General features: G+C 40.1%; 1 protein-coding gene across 11 annotated transcripts in view; it reads left to right on the top strand.

Annotated features, from left to right (window-relative positions):
- The window catches only part of TOX2 (TOX high mobility group box family member 2), a 223,774-nt gene that overhangs the window by 18,403 nt on the left and 189,320 nt on the right, over window positions 1–16,051 (top strand). The window contains exon 1 of one of the 11 annotated variants that reach the window (XM_077929199.1): window positions 8,638–8,745. The exons of the other annotated variants lie outside the window; for them this stretch is intronic. Within the exon in view, the coding sequence (XP_077785325.1) occupies window positions 8,653–8,745 (93 nt within the window). The 5' untranslated portion in view covers window positions 8,638–8,652. Of the gene's footprint in view, window positions 1–8,637; window positions 8,746–16,051 lie in introns of those variants that run through there. 11 annotated transcript variants of the gene reach the window in all.

Raw genomic sequence — 16,051 nt, forward strand, 5'->3', positions numbered from 1 at the left:
TGGGTTGTCAGGGTGAAGAAATATTGGTTTTAGTTCTGGTAGTGCTGCGGAAACTTGTTTTTATGTTTATGTACTTTATTAGTAAATGCAGGTAAAAATGGATGAAGCATATAGGAAAGAAGTGCCTGTGTTTGAGCTAGATGCTCAGTTCCTTCTGGCATAGTTCCTTCTGGAGTTTGCAGTCTAGGAGTTGGGAACCTTTCTCATCAGGGGCACATTGCTGCTTAGGCAACCTTCTGAGGACACATGCCGGTGGGGTTGGAGGTCAGAGGTGAAAGGGGGTAGAGCAAAGTATTTGACTCTGCATTAAAAATAAGCAGTAGGCAAAAACCAAAACAAACACGAACATCTTCCTATCAAAACAAAAAAAAATTTCCTTTCAGTAGCACCTTAAAGACCAACTAAGTTAGTTCTTGGTATGAGCTTTCGTGTGCATGCACACTTCTTCAGATACACTCTGAAGTGTGCATGCACACGAAGAAGTGTGCATGAAGTGTGCATGAAGAAGTGTGCATGCACACGGAAGCTCATACCAAGAACTAACTTAGTTGGTCTTTAAGGTGCTACTGGAAGGAATTTTGTTTTGTTTTGACTATGGCAGACCAACACGGCTACCTATCTGTAATCTTCCTATCAGACAAGCAAGAGTCATGATGTTGTATTTGAACAGTTCCACCTACGCAAAACCACATTCAGTCTCAGCTCTACTTGTAGAACTACTTGTAACCTGTATGGGGGATGCACACCCACATGCTTATCAAAAGACAGAAGTCCAGTCTGGTGGTGGTAGGGTTTTTGGATGAGCATTGTGATGCAAGCAGCTTCAAATCAAGGTCCCACACCAAAAGGTTATGGATACAGAATTTCAGAAGACATTCCTCCCTCCCCGAAATTATTTGTATATATGGAAAACAACACAGAGACTTGTGACACCTTAAAGGTTCACATATTTAAAGTGTGATATGTATGCATTTGCTGAAGAGGACTGTCTCTAGCCCAGGGGTCAGCAAACGTTTTCAGCAGGGGGCCGGTCCACTGTCCCTCAGACCTTGTGGGGGGCTAGACTATGTTTTGTTGAAAAAAATGAACGAATTCCTATGCCCCACAAATAACCCAGAGATGCATTTTAAATAAAAGGACACATTCTACTCATGTAAAAACACACTGATTCCCGGACCGTCTGTGGGCCAGATTTAGAAGGCGATTGGGCCGGATCCGGCCCCCGGTCCTTAGTTTGCCTACCCATGCATGCTCTAGCCCCTCAAAGCCTATACCACTATAAAGCTGTTAGGTTTTAATACTATAGAATTGTTGCTTTTACTTAAAAATATGAGCATGGCTACTACCCTGCTGGAAAAAAAATCTTTTTTTTTCTGTTTAGAAAGCTTTTCTTTCTGTGAAATAGTAAATAAACAGAGGAATGTGAAGATTTTGACTTAGTACTGGTGTGCCAATTTTAACAGCTGCTCTAGCATGTAATGATCTCATATAGTATATGTTTCCTTGGGTGTCCCATGGGATTTTGATATGTAGCCCTATTGTCTACAGGGTGAGGCACTTAAGATCTCATAATCTCAGAAAAAGAAATGCTGACAATATGGAAATGATTATAATTTAATGAAAACATTTTGGGAAAGATCGTTGTCAAGTGTAAGAATGAAGCTCAGTTGAATTTATCTTTGCCTGCCTGTACTTTGAGATGAATCAAAGTGTTTCATTGTGGGAGGGGGTTAGGTGGGTGGCAAAATAGAAATATGCAATAAAACCTCCAGTTATAACTACTCCAAGTTTGGTTGAACATACTTTTTGTAAACCTAAATTTCAATTGGATTACTGTCTGGACCTATTTGGATGGCATATGTCAGCTTATATGTGTAAATTAAGATAGTTGTAGTGATGTTTATTGAATGTTCATTGTGAGCTGAAAAGTGTTTTACTTTCTTTGCCCCCTCTTTTTCCTCATTTATAAATTAGTAGTAGTAGTAGTAGTAGTAGTAGTAGTAGTAGTAGTAATAAACCTTCAATTGCCATTTAAAAAGGAAGAATAAAATACTCTCCTTTACCTCTTAAAAACTGATTTCCCACAAGAGGTTGTTGTCACTGTTGGCTGGTATTGCCTTAATGATAATATAGTCTGCTGCCTACAAAAGCAAGTGTTAGAATGTAAAATGAAGATATTAAACTTTGAGAAGCAGCAGTGCCTGGCAAAACTCAGGACTGATAATAAAAGATAATAAAAGGTGTTGGTTTGAAGATCAAACAGCACAATAATATGTGTGTGTTTGTGTGTCCAAAATTCGTCATTTTATGAACTCTGAAACTACCCAGTGAGATTATTTAGCCTTCAGTTCCTTCTAGCAGCTGCATAGCAGTGACATGTTGCTTTTGAACCTGACAAATTATTTAAAACCAAGGGCAAGATTGACTGGGTGCCAAGAAAACTAAAGCTGTGCTTTCACTAGATGGTACAAGTTTTTATGCCCAGAGGGGAGAAAAAAAAGAGTCTTCAGTTTACTTTAAGACTGCATAGTCTAACACTGCATTTTCTATTAATTTAATTGACATCCTGTGTTCCGACTTCAAGGTGGCAAATTAATTGTGGGAGACCATCTGTTTGAAAATTGGGTATGTATACCACTGCCTGGCAGTACTGCGTGTAGTGGCTTTCCAATATCCAATTTAAATCAGATGGAAATGTTGGCCTTTTGAGAATTATTATCAATCAATATTTCATTTTGGTAATGGGCTCTGAGGAGGAAGAGAAGTATAATCTTTGCAGCTGCTTCAAGCCTACAACTTTTTTTAAAAAAATAAAAATTCGTTGCCATTATAATGGCTGCAATTTGGCCTCCTTTTCCTCACTCTGAGAAAGACAGCCAGAAAGTTTATGAATAACACTAGTGAAATTTTTCTTCTTTAATGTTTATCTTTATTGGAAATCAGAGATTCAGATATGGTACTTAATCTGATTACTTGTGGGTGTTGCATCCTAATCAGAGCTCTGTACTGGTCAGTGACTTGTTCACTGAAAAGAGATTTTATTTTTGCACTCATTCTTCTAACTAAAGTTGTAACACAAAACTTGGGCTTGTGATTATTGAGCTCTGCTTCTCTCTGTGTTATCCCCATCTTCTTCTATTTCCATGAGACTTCTCTATTGGATACATAGCTTTGTATACTTACGCATTTCTACAAAAGATCATGGCTGTTGTGTCCTGCCTACATTTTCCTTGTTTTTGAAGTTGCCCCATTAGGATTGTTTGTCAGGACTAGCTGGGAATAACTGCTAAATTTGGAGCGAGAGTGCCTGAAATGTGGGAGTGGGGCCATTAAAAAGCCAACAACCCTCTCTCTCTGAGATAATGACAACTATATAATTCATGAGAATGATGTTTACTCTGGAATCTTACTTATGAATGAGCCCTCTCAGGTTCTTTTTTTCCTTTAGACACAGATCTGAAGAATAAAGTTTAAATCAAGAGAACTGATAGCCATAAGTAAAATAGAGCAACACAAATTGCCTTCATTGTGATTCAGCTTGTATTTCAAAATTATCTTAAGAACGATTCTCAACTGCTCAGTCAAAAAGCAACTTTTGAAAGTTAGAGCTGTGAGCTAACAGTTGTGTGACTTTTTTTCTAATGGAATGGGGCAGTCAGATCTCCTTCCTCATATACCAGCTTGCCTCAGATGTGCTTTTGCACCTGATGGTCCCATTACTTCAGACTGTACTACCCTCAACTCCATCAGAGCTTCAGAAAGCCCCTTCACTGCATAAGCTGTTTGATTTCTGAATAGTTCTCTTTAAGACAGCTGGGCCTCTGAGTATTGTCGTCAGTGAGAGTTTTTAGATTTGGACAGTATGACGATCCATGGATATTCATACTCATATCTTTGAACTTGATTGGTTGCTGACTCTGTGGAGTCACCATGCCACCCACCTGTAAGATTCCCACTGGTAGAAAGTCCCAAAACAGGAGGCTCCATGGAGGGGCTAAGCTAGCCACTCTGCCAACACATGACAGCATTGGGCCAGATTGATATTTCACCTTCAGGCTGGGGTAGCACAGAGCAGGGTTTTGCCTGTCCCTCATTTTCTGCCCTGGCTGGCATGATTGATGGAGCTACAGATGTGGCAGCCATGCTGCTCCTTCAAGCCTCTGTCCCTTAAAAACAATGGGATAGCTATTGGCAGAGGTTAGCAAATACAGTAGTTCCATCAGCTCAAAGCTCTACCATCTAGCTCTCTACAAGCTGATTTCGCTTGAAGCTTTAATGATGGGGGTTATTTTATTAGCTACCTTTCCTGACACCAAAAAATCTGTGTCTAATTTTTTTAAAACAAAGATGTTTGGAGAGCCACCCTTGCAAGTATAATTAGTCCCATTTGTGTCTTATTTAGCAGTTACGATTTGGCTAAATAGGCTGGCCAATAGAGCTTTGAGAGCTGCTGTGGTGTAATCGAAGGGGACCATCCTCTACCCTGTGTTTGCCAAGCTTGGCCCCCCTGGGCTGTGTGCAGTTTGCCAGCTGTGTAATTGGCCTGCCAGATGCTTGATAAACCACGTGTCTGCAGCCTTTCTTGGGCAAAAAAGAAACAGGGACTTAATCAAGCGCCTGGTGGGCTACAATGTATGTGTACCGTGCTGTGCAAGGCCTGGCAGCTATAAATTTGACAGGTCTGTCCCCAATCTCATTTATACCCATTTGAAGGAAAATCTGTTCCTTAGTTTTTGTGTCAGATTTGGATTCCCAGTGCCTTTGCCTATGTAAATAGAAGACCAAATCCTATTATTCACATCACATTGTACACAAGGAAATTTTTTTGCAAAGATTAAGCTAGACTATACCTATGGAGGAAGTGCTGGCCTTTGGTTGTGTTCCCCATAAGTGATAAACTTAAGGATGACAGTCAGGGAAGTTGGGTTGCATGACGAAAGTGTAAACATTATATACCAAGGAATAAAAGTTTCAGAGTTTTCAGAGGAAGATGAAGAGTTTGGATGTGATATCCTGCTTTATCACTACCCTAAGGAGTCTCAAAGCGGCTAACATTCTCCTTTCCCTTCCTCCCCCACAAGAAACACTCTGTGAGGTGAACTTCAAAGAAGTGTGACTAGCCCAAGGTCACCCAGCAGCTGCATGTGGAGGAGCAAAGATGCGAACCCGGTTCCCCAGATTATGAGTCCACTGCTCTTAACCACTACACCACACTGGCTCTCAGAGTGCAGTGTCTTTTAAATTTTTTATTATTTTTTTTAGAAACAAGCCTAATGTATTTCTGGCATCTGTATTTTAGGCCTTCTTAGGGGTCTCAGAATGCAAAATTGAAACAAACTGCAGAGCTCTCTGATAATACAAGAATTTCTTTTTCTTTATTGTTGATTGATTCCCTTTTGGGTCTATTTTGGGATGCTGAGTGTTTCTTTTTGCCCCCTTTAATAAATTTTAGATTATATGATAGATTTTCAATCAATATATCCTCTCCACAGACACCTCTATGATGATGTTGGCATTAAAATATCCTGTTCTTTTTCAATAAAAGAGAAAAAGGGAGACCAGATCGTGTCAAAGATACCTTTTTTGGAGATGCCTTTGATTAGTTGCCAATGGTATGTGAGGCGTTCTGATAGAGCAATGCTCCAGTTGTTATTAACCCAAGCCTCTTTTGGTATATTAGAAGTTTCCTTCCGTCATTGGGCAATAACTAGTCAAGCTGCTGTGAAAAGGGAGGAAATAAATTCTTAGATTTAAGGGTAGAATTTGGGGTCTAATCTAATGATAATAAGGCAAGTGCCAAATTAGGAGGGATAGATTGTTTAGTGATTTTGGAGGTCAGATTAAAAACTTTTCCTCAAAAAGTGGGGGCCATGGTACACTCCCACCAAACATGAATATAGAAACCTAGTTCTCCCCTCCCCCCCCCAACATAATGGTGAGCTTAAAGGATTTATCTTTGCAAGGCATGTGGGGGTCCTTTGCCACCAAAAGATAATTTTAAGGGAAATTTCCTGGAGGCGAGTCGAAATTGTTTTTAAAGATGGATTTTGCAGTATTGATTCTCATGCTTTTTCACTTATTGAAATTCCTTCAGTCTTAAGCATCAGGAAAATGGTTGTTCTTTGCCTACAAAAGGTTCCAAACTCTGGCATCTCCCAGTTGAAATTATTGTGGGTAGCGGTGCTGGAAAAGGCCTATTGGAGAACCTGTGCCAGTCAGAAAGATTTTGGACTAGATGTTGTCTGACTCAGTACAATATGTTTACATGTGATATGATCCACTTTGAAGTCAGTTACAACACACTTGCTAAAAGGATTCCAGCAAAAGTTGGCTACTGCTGTTGTGTTCCATGCTTTCTATCCTTTGATGTATTACATTTTCCATGACAGAAAGAGCTGCTAATTAGTGCTAGAATCAGGTGCAGTTATCCTGAAAGCAATGCGAATTTACAAGTGTTGAAAACTAGGATTAAACTTGATTGCTTCGACTTCTAGGTTTTCTGAACACTGGATTTAAATGGGAAGGTTATGTCACAATGGAATTACAGGTTCTATTCAAGTTGCACTAGGTGGATGTTTGTGATTTTTTAATATATATTTTACACACACACACACACACACACACACACACACACACACACACACACTTATTCAAAGTTATACAAAAATACATGCCCATTACAAAGTATCTTTTTATAATATATGGAAATAAAACAGCTACTTAGTTTGTGATTGTGATCAGAATCTAGCCAAAATGATTTCAATTTGGAAAAAGGATGAGAAGCTTTGTGATTTTTCAAGGCAGAATATGAATGTTCTTTTAAAGCACTTCTTGCTGTATAATTTATAAATAATGCTATTTTTAGACCGTCATTATAATTTGTCTTTCCTAGAACATGGAAAAGGCAGTTTGGAATTAAGCATAGTTTGCTGGGAGGAATTTTCTGTTGTACAGTACTGTTATTGTGGAGATCTTTTACAGGTAGTCTTCGGAATTGGTATTGCTGTTTTTAAAATCCTTTGCAAATAGATATACTCTCTTGCAGAAGGGGAGCTGGAAATGGTCTTTGGGAGTATATTTATTATTCACTTTTGTCACTGGTGTTGTTTCCTTTATAATGAGTATAGCCATTATATCTGCTTGTTAATATTAATAATCTGAGGCAAGAAAAATAATGGCATTGTAATTCTCCCTACTAGTGAATCTTGCTTTAATGCACTTTGGGTTGTTATTATTAGAGTGCGGAGCTCATTTGTTCTCTGGAGCAAATACAAAACCCCATCAAACATAATGCTAGGAACTGACAGTGTGGTTAGGATTAACATTAAAAGCAGATCTCTAGAGGCCAAGTGGATTTTTTTTGTCCTTTCTGGTTTCCACACTCTGTTCCTCATCACATTCCCCACTCACTGAGCAATGGAAGGTGGTACATTATATGCTCCTTGGTGTAGGTACATTTTCATGCATACCCAGAATTAACCAGGTATGTCTGCAGGGAAGCCTGCAGCCTTTCCTGCTTCTCCTGTTACCCCCTTTATATATGGATGCAGTGGTCTCCTGGGAAGAAACTTCCAAGTTTGGACTTCACATCATTACATTTTGCCATGGACTCTTTGTCACTTTAGTTTTGGAGAAACAAAGATTTCCACGAAATGGTGCAGTGGGCAAATTTTATGAGCCTCAAATATTTACTATCTGACAGCTGCGTATGCTGTACATTTGTGCAATTGCCCAAATAGCTTTTGGAGAGACACTTCTGTGAGTAACTCCACATATATGAGTCGCTCACAAAGTTGAGCACAAAAGATTTTCAGACTTGTTTCTGATGCTAAATTAATGGGGAACCAGCATCATGAGAAGATGAACTGAGTATGAGTAAAAAGCCCATTTGGCTGCGCTAACTGTTAAGCATGCAATCATATGGTCTAATAAACATTTCTTAAATCGCCTTGTGGTAGCTATTAATTTATAGTCCAAGCCGGATACAATTTTAATTTATGTTTTCGAATTCCATGCTTGGGACTGGACATATTTCTGTCTTAACAAAAGCAGCCTTGGGGCCTCTACTTTTTTTCTTCCTGTGCTGTGTTCCTTCTTAAAATCACCCACTGAAACTGCTATTTTACCTGATTTTTAAACTTGATCCCTTTATAGCATTTTTATTCTGATAAATGAATGGTTCAGGCACTCTGCTTTTTTGGGGGGGGTGTGTGTTAAAATCATTAGCATTATTATTTACTAAATTTCTATATCACCCTTCATCCAAAGATCACAGGGTGGTTTACAATATAAAAACACAAAAATACATACCATAATAACAAGCAAACAAACAAAAATACCCCGCAAATACAGTTTAAAAGGCCATAGATTGTTTATTTAGCCAAAGGTTCAAAAGGAATGTTTTTGCTTGGTGCCTAAATATATGCAATGAAGGCTCCAGGTGAGCCTTCCTAGGGAGAGCATTCCAGAAACAGAGAGAAAGAAAAATTCTATAGACCACAGCAACTCCCTTTCTCCTACCTTCAGGTTTTCCTGATGCTGCACTGAGTACCCAGGTTGACACAGCAGGAGGAGACCAACTTCACCTGCTCACCCACCCAGGTCTCAGTGATATAGACCAGATTGCCTTCCTCCTCCATAATCGGATAATGGATGAGGGAGGTCTTACTCAGAGTCCACCTGGCATTCAGCAACAGCAACTGCAGACCCAAAGGGCTGCCTGATAGGACAACCACAATTCCCCAGGTTAGAGGAATTGCACATGGCACAGTCACTAACTACCTGACCCCCCCAGTTCCTGAACCACTGTGACTGAGCACCCCTGCTCTCCCCCCAGACACATCTCCTCTCCCCTCAATAAAACCAAACAACAACAGACCCCACACAGATTAAAAAGAGTTAAAACAATTGTAGCAGCTGTGTCTCTACTGCACCTGCAGCCAGGAGATGTAAATTGTCTGCAAGTACAAAGGTCACAAGACTGCTGCATCGCTCCAAACTCCAGACTCCTAAAATCTGGCCAAACTTTGATGCAGGCACCAACTCAGTGCTCAAAGCATGACTCATACACAGGCAGTAATTCCTTCCCCAAAGCCAAAGCAAACCGCATGGATGCTTGAACCTTTGTTTCCTTTGCCTCAGCCTGATTTTAACTCATAGCCATCATTTGATGCCTCTAAAAGTATATCTTTAAAGTTGCTTATCAAGTAAAATAAACAAATAGCCTAGATTTCTTTCCCCATACATTATTTGTAACCATGAGCAGTGAAGTAGGAAACTGATGTTGATATGTTAAAAAATGAAACAAGAACCCACGCAGGCATGCATTTGGCTTCATTACCGAAATGTATGTAGTGTGAGCCACCATAGGAATGCAAACAACTGTAATGCATAATCTAATAAGCCTCTCTTGTGTTGCTTTCTGGAGATTGTTTTGTATCCATCTAGCTGCCCCAAACATGAATATGGTGCAGGAGAACTATAATTCATGGTTTTGGTCCTAGGCAAGGGTTTCAGCTGTGGTACACAATGGGGCAAATGTTGTTGATATTATTAGTATTGTACTCATTAATTACCCACCCTTCACTCTAAGGTTCCAGGATAGGTTCCAGCCATTTAAAATACAACATTATAAACAAAATATTAGAAAGAATACTAATATTAGAATCAAGCCAGCCATTTTAACTAATGGAAAATCTGCAAAAGAAGACACAGGCTTGTATTACCGTACATCTCTCCTCTGTCATCCATCATTTCATCTGTTGACTTTAGTTCTCCTTCCCACACAAAAGTTGATGGGCAGAAGGAAACTTAATCTCATGTGTGAAGCTGGCCCTCCTTTTGTTTGTGAAAGGAGAAGGAGCGCAGAAGGTTCCTGAATGGGGACAACACAGCAACTCAGGAGGGAGACTCTCTCCTCAAAAGAAAGATAAGGGCAACCAAAGGGCCCACAGCTTCTGCTGAACCCATGGTGCACTGGGTGGAATAAGTCTTGCAGTGCATCTCAACAACCTATTTCTTTTTTTAGCAAGGCCTCCATTACTTTTTCATGGCTGTAGACCTATTTATGCAAAAGCATACATGAAGGGGGAATATTTTTAATTATTTTCCATGAATCATGCTAAGCTACCTTAAAATCTTATAAATCTGCGAAAGACTGAATAATTTGCTTTTTGACAATTAGCTTGTACCTGCCTCTTACAAGAGACCTGAAATATTTTGTTTTAACAACCTTGTTGATTCCATACCTTTTGCGGCACAGCCTTGATGAATCTGTGTGACTGTATTGCGGCACTGTTAAGCAAATCAGTTCTGTACATTACTTAAGTGCTAAATTAAAATTTTTAAAGTGTGCCATCTACAGGGAAAGCAAACTGAAACATTAAATAGCTTTTCAATCATGTGTCTTATTTTATAAAGTGTTTAGTTCACAGATGACTCATAACTTGCAAGGCTCTGACACTGGGTATCATAATATTTTGATATTAAGCTGCAGAAACCCACTGCATTATCAACTTAGCTCTGTAGAATAGAGGAGGCAGCAGCTGAGGCATAAAAACCAAGGCTTCAGTATGACAGAACTAAAATTGGACTTGGCAATTACCACATGGCATGATTCACAGTATTGTGAAGTGAAGCTACTATATAAATCAGCCCCAGTAATCATAGGGTTTAAAATTAGTCTGTTACTATTAACTCTGCTAGCGTTGGCATATGCTGAAGCGTTATAAAAGTGAACGGCGTAGAGTGTTTGAAATACAGGTTTAACGTAAATCGCTTAAGCACACCCCAGCAGGAGGTCTTAAGTTCATGCAGGGGGAGAGTTTTGAGGGTGCCAACAAAGGTTTCTGTAGCAGACCTTATTGTGCAGTGAGGTCTAACAATAGCTTAGCAATAGGCCACGTGATTTGCATGTTTAAGACTTCATGTTCAAACCCTGGCATCTACGCTTAAAGGATTTTGGGTGGCGGAACAGAGAGGAACTTCTGTTCGGACCCCAGAAAGCTGTCCCAAGGCAGAGTGGAAAGTAAGGCATGGGAAAGGCAAAATTCTCCACCCAATTTGTGAGCAGAGAAATTGGAACGACCATTTCACTGAATTAGTTTGCAGAGGGGAGAAATTATCCCAACAGTTTTTTTGGAGGGGGGAGGCTCACCATCACCAATGGCAGTGGTACAGCTTCTTTCTTTTCCCCTAAAGTGTGTGTGTGTGTGTGTGTGTACGTGTGTCTTTATTTTGCTGCCACAGCAATTAGCAACAACAGCAATCATTTTGCATCCTCAACCATGCCCCGAGCCTAACATCATTCCAGAGCATTGTGTGTGCATTTTGCACCTGCAAAAACAAAAAACAAAAAAACCCCAGTGGCAAATATTTGGAAAACTGCTGCTTTATCTAAGGGGGGTGGGGAGAAAAAAGAAATCTCAGAATCCCCCTCCACTCCTTGGAAAATGTTGGCTGAGTTTCAATAGAAATTATTGGCTAGATAGACAAATGGCCTGGCCACAGTAGGAGGCAGCACTTCATATCTAATATTCTGAATGCTTAATATCCTTTATGGATGTTTCCCCCCATTCTTAAGATTCTCAGCTTAGAATGAAATGAGCTTCAAGGTTTGGCATATGATGGAAGAAGGTCTTTGCAAAAGAATTCATTCATGTGTCTGTATTCAAGGTATAGGTATGGGAAACACCCTAGTACTGCAAATTTTGATGCAGGCAAAGGTGGAATTCTTTCCCAGCCTCAAATGCCATGCAGCTATAGCTTCCTCAGGACCATGCAAGATATAGGAAGAATAGCTTATTTATTCTTCTATTTTCTACCGGATCCTCTCTGTGTGTCAAAATCACCTGGCTCCTTTCTTTTTATAATAAATAAAAACCAGTGGTTTTTTTCCTAGAAAAATAGGTGCAGGAATTCCCCCAAAAAGCCCTGAATAAAAATATAGGAAAATAAATTAATGGAGCAATCCTAAGTGTATTCATGGCACAACCCTAACCATGTGTTCCCAGAAGCAAGTCCAATTATATAAATGTGCTTAAGGAAGAGGGTGTAATATCCAGCTTAAGCAAGATGTGGTTTGTTAAATACACTATTTAGATTTTTCATTTCCGCCCCAAATTGTAAGGGGGGTACACACCCATGCTGTTTATTTCTGAGGATTATCGTTCCTCATAAATTTCTTTTCTGCCCCCTGGGCCTTTTTTAACCCCCAGGTATTTATCTACCCACTGCATAGTCCCACCAACCCCCAGGGGTTAATAGTGACCACTTTGGGAAACCCTAGGTGGAAGGATTAACATTGCAGATCAGGATCCAAAATAGCAAAGATGCCATTACTGGTGAGACTTGTAGTAGACTATGTAACTGACTGTATTGTTTGACTACAGATTGTGACTTCTGAAGCTCTCAGACTTTGCAGAATAGGCAAGTTTTATGTATTTGTTTATTAGGAATCTTTTCATTCTGAAAGACTGATCTATAATTTGCCAGTGAGTAAAATGTCATTGCTTTTATTGTTGTTGTTTAGTCATTTAGTCGTTTCCGACTCTTTGTGACCCCATGGACCAGAGCACGCCAGGTACTCCTGTCTTCCACTGCCCCCCGCAGCTTGGTCAAACTCATGTTCGTAGCTTTGAGAACACTGTCCAACCATCTCGTCCTCTGTCGTCCCCTTCTCCTTGTGCCCTCCATCTTTCCCAACATCAGGGTCTTTTCCAGGGAGTCTTCTCTTCTCATGAGGTGGCCAAAGTATTGGAGCCTCAGCTTCAGGAGCTGTCCTTCCAGTGAGCACTCAGGGCTGATTGCTTTTATTAGGCATACATAAATATGTGGGTATTCTGACAAAGGGCTGAAGCTTTCTGATTTTCCATTGTTTTCAGCTATTTAGTTTCCTCCCCTTTCTTTGCAGCTTAAATAACATATAATATGGCTAAAAGACTATCCAATAGTTTGAAGGGAAAAATGTAGAAGGTATCATAAATGAGCGGAACGTGAGAAATCACTATTCAAGAAGCAGGAAGTATGCCTTTAGCCAGGAAAAAGCTGTCATTGGCATTGTGAAAAGAGTGGTATAAATAGGGCACTGGATTAGAAAGCAGGAAACCTGGGTATTGTGTATTTTTGTTTTCTGGTGGCCTAAGATAAGGCTGTTAACCCTTTCCCCTTCTGCTCTAATAATGCAGTTTGCTATTCGCTGAAGGTCAGCTTCCCCCTTCCCCTTTTTTTCTGTTTTGCTTTACAGGTATTGGAATGTTGCTCGGTGATGTCAGTTTGCCTCTAGATGGGATGTGCCTGTGTTCTGTTACTGAGACATCTCCCTGTGGACTAGATTTTGTGATGTTTCCCATTTCCTAGAGGTGACACCAGCGCTGCTCTGTCAACCTGCCAGTGGCAATGCTGAGAAAGTGAGACATCTGGCATCATTCCCACAACGCATCATCTCTGTAGTGCCCTAGCTTGCCTGGGGCTTGAGGTTTTAGCTCTAGTTTCCAGTGAGGCTTTCCCAGGAGGGAGCTTGAAATGTTGTCATTGTGCCAACTGCCTAGATAAATTAAACTTTTGAGTGACGGCTGGACTTCATATTTATTGCCCAATGAAGCAAATTAAAAGTAGATGCCCGTGTTTGCAGATTTGTTTCTCACTGCTCTTCTCTTTTTGCAATTGCATGGGGGTTTGGAAAACATTTTATTTTCTCAGTACAACTTACAATGAAAATCTGGACTGATAGTATATGAAAGAGACCAACTCTTTCCCTAAAATGTGCAGTGCAAATGCAGTGGTGAGAAAAAAGAGGGATAATATATTGATCCCAGCAAGAGGTTGGCTGCAACCCAGTGCATTCTTACTTTGGAGTAAGTCCTGTCGAACTCATTAGAAACTACCGGTACTTCTGAATAAACCTACAGAGAATAGGATTGCCAAGCCTTGCAGTCTCCTATCACTTCCACTATCGTTCGTTGTTGCATTTTAAAATTATCTTATGCACTTATATGCTTAGATTTTTTATTATATTAAGCAGTATAAGCATTTTATAGGGAATCGATAAATAAAATATGTGAAATTGTGCTACCTAGGACTGCAATTCTAGGTGTTGATATGTGAAAGTGAGTCTTATTGAAAGCAATTGGGACTTCCTTCACATAAGCAGTTGTACTGTAAGAGTTTGTTTTGAATGAAGTATGCAATGCATACATTACATCAGTATTTCACTGGTCACATAAATGGGAGATATGTGATTCATTTGGACACAGACTAAACATGTACTGGGGAGATGTGATGGGCTTCTCCACGCTATGAAAAAGCATGCTTCAACAAGTTGGAGCCAGGCTAAGTTAACTGAACTTGGGCACCATTGCAATTAATGGGGCAAGTTGGTCATGACTTAAGTTCCATTTGATTTCAGTGGAGGCATAAGTGCAACTAACTTAGTGTGGGTACAACCTACCATGTTTCTCACAGCAAAGAGTGGTCAAGGACTAATGTACCTGCAGTGCTGTGTTAAGTGTGAATTGTCTCCCAGTGGGATGGTAATATCGTGTTATTTAATATCATACTTGGCATAATTACTGCAATTATGTAACCCTCAGGAGAGTGTTTAGTGATGCTACTGTGCATTGGGGTTTGAAGTGGTTGAAAGAGAGTAAACAGCCACCAGAATGATCTTCTGGGGGAGCCTGAGAGCCCCTTCTCCTGCTTTTAATGGGATCTTTCTTTGTTTCAGCCCCAAATGAAACGCCTGAAAATTTGCATTTTGAGCTGATTGGATGTTATAGAGACCACGCATCCCACATAGTGCTTGTTCTGTATTGACTGCAGTAGATTCAGGGTTTTGTTGCACTTGGCTAATCCTGGCTGAGTTCAGATGTGCTGTCTGTCAAGGCTGAATCAACTTTTGTAATTGTATATTATTAGGGGAAGGACCCTGAGGTGGCTATGCAGATAGCTGTACTTAGCACAGTATACGTAGCTTTTTGTTTGTCTGGGTTTTTTATTATTATTAAAAAAGGTTAAAGGGGGAAATGCTATGTGGACTTGAGGCAGCGGCACTTGCTGTGTTTTTGTTTATTTTACCTTCATGAAAAAGCCTCACAGAGGGTTCTGCCACCATTGCTACAAGCCTGCCTAGCCTAGGAAGACCCTGGTCTGAGCGGGTTCAGGGCAACAACTGCTTCCTCTTCCTTGAAGGTGGCCTACTAAAGCATAGAGGAGGAATGGAAAGTCAGCTTTCTCTTTCTGACATGATACATTATCACATATCTTCATTTGTTACTGCCATTTTGCAATTTTGAAACCATGCCTGATCAGTGCATTTCATTGTTTCACTGTAGGTAAAAAAAACACCAAAAGTCTCTGAAAGAATTTACTCATATACTCAAGTGTTTTCCACTTCAGATTTCTGTTATTACAACTTAGTTCTGTTATCTGGGTCAAGTGTTGCAGTTGCCATGTATGCTGATGCCACTGCTTTGCCTTATGGAAAAATGAAGATTGTCTTGATTGCATCTTAGGTAGATGTGAATATTGAGCCTTGAGGCAGAGGATGTTGCACAGCTGGAACACGGCATGGAAGAGATTACAGTCTAATCTGCTCTTAAAGGAAGGCTGTTGTTCAGAGCTGAAGTGGAATGTTCTTCTTTCCCTTTTAGATGAGGAGCCAGCTTGTGTTTTGATTGAACTGAAATTGTGTTGTACTGGAATACTTGTCTGTGAGATTCACGTCTGTGTTCCTATTGCCGCTGTTGTGTTGGTCACCAATTTCTAGTTTAACACTGGTACAACCAGACTGACTACTGGAATTCACACTGGGATTCCTTTTGCAGTGCACTGCAAGACACTATGTAGGTTTGCCATTAAGATATCTGAGAAAAATCCTACGTTTTTCACTGTTTAGCCTGAATAATGAGGAGAGATGTTAAAGAGTTTCTAATGCACTTCCCAGTGGTTTAGTCTCGGCTTCTGTAGCAGAGGTTCAGAATGGTTGGAGTTTAGATCATATCAGAGTTTGAACTTCTGCCATGCATCAAAAGGCGCTGTTGTCTTTTTGCACATT

This window comes from Podarcis muralis, chromosome 5, assembly GCF_964188315.1.
Source record: "Podarcis muralis chromosome 5, rPodMur119.hap1.1, whole genome shotgun sequence".
In the NCBI taxonomy this organism is placed as follows: Eukaryota; Metazoa; Chordata; class Lepidosauria; order Squamata; family Lacertidae; genus Podarcis; species Podarcis muralis.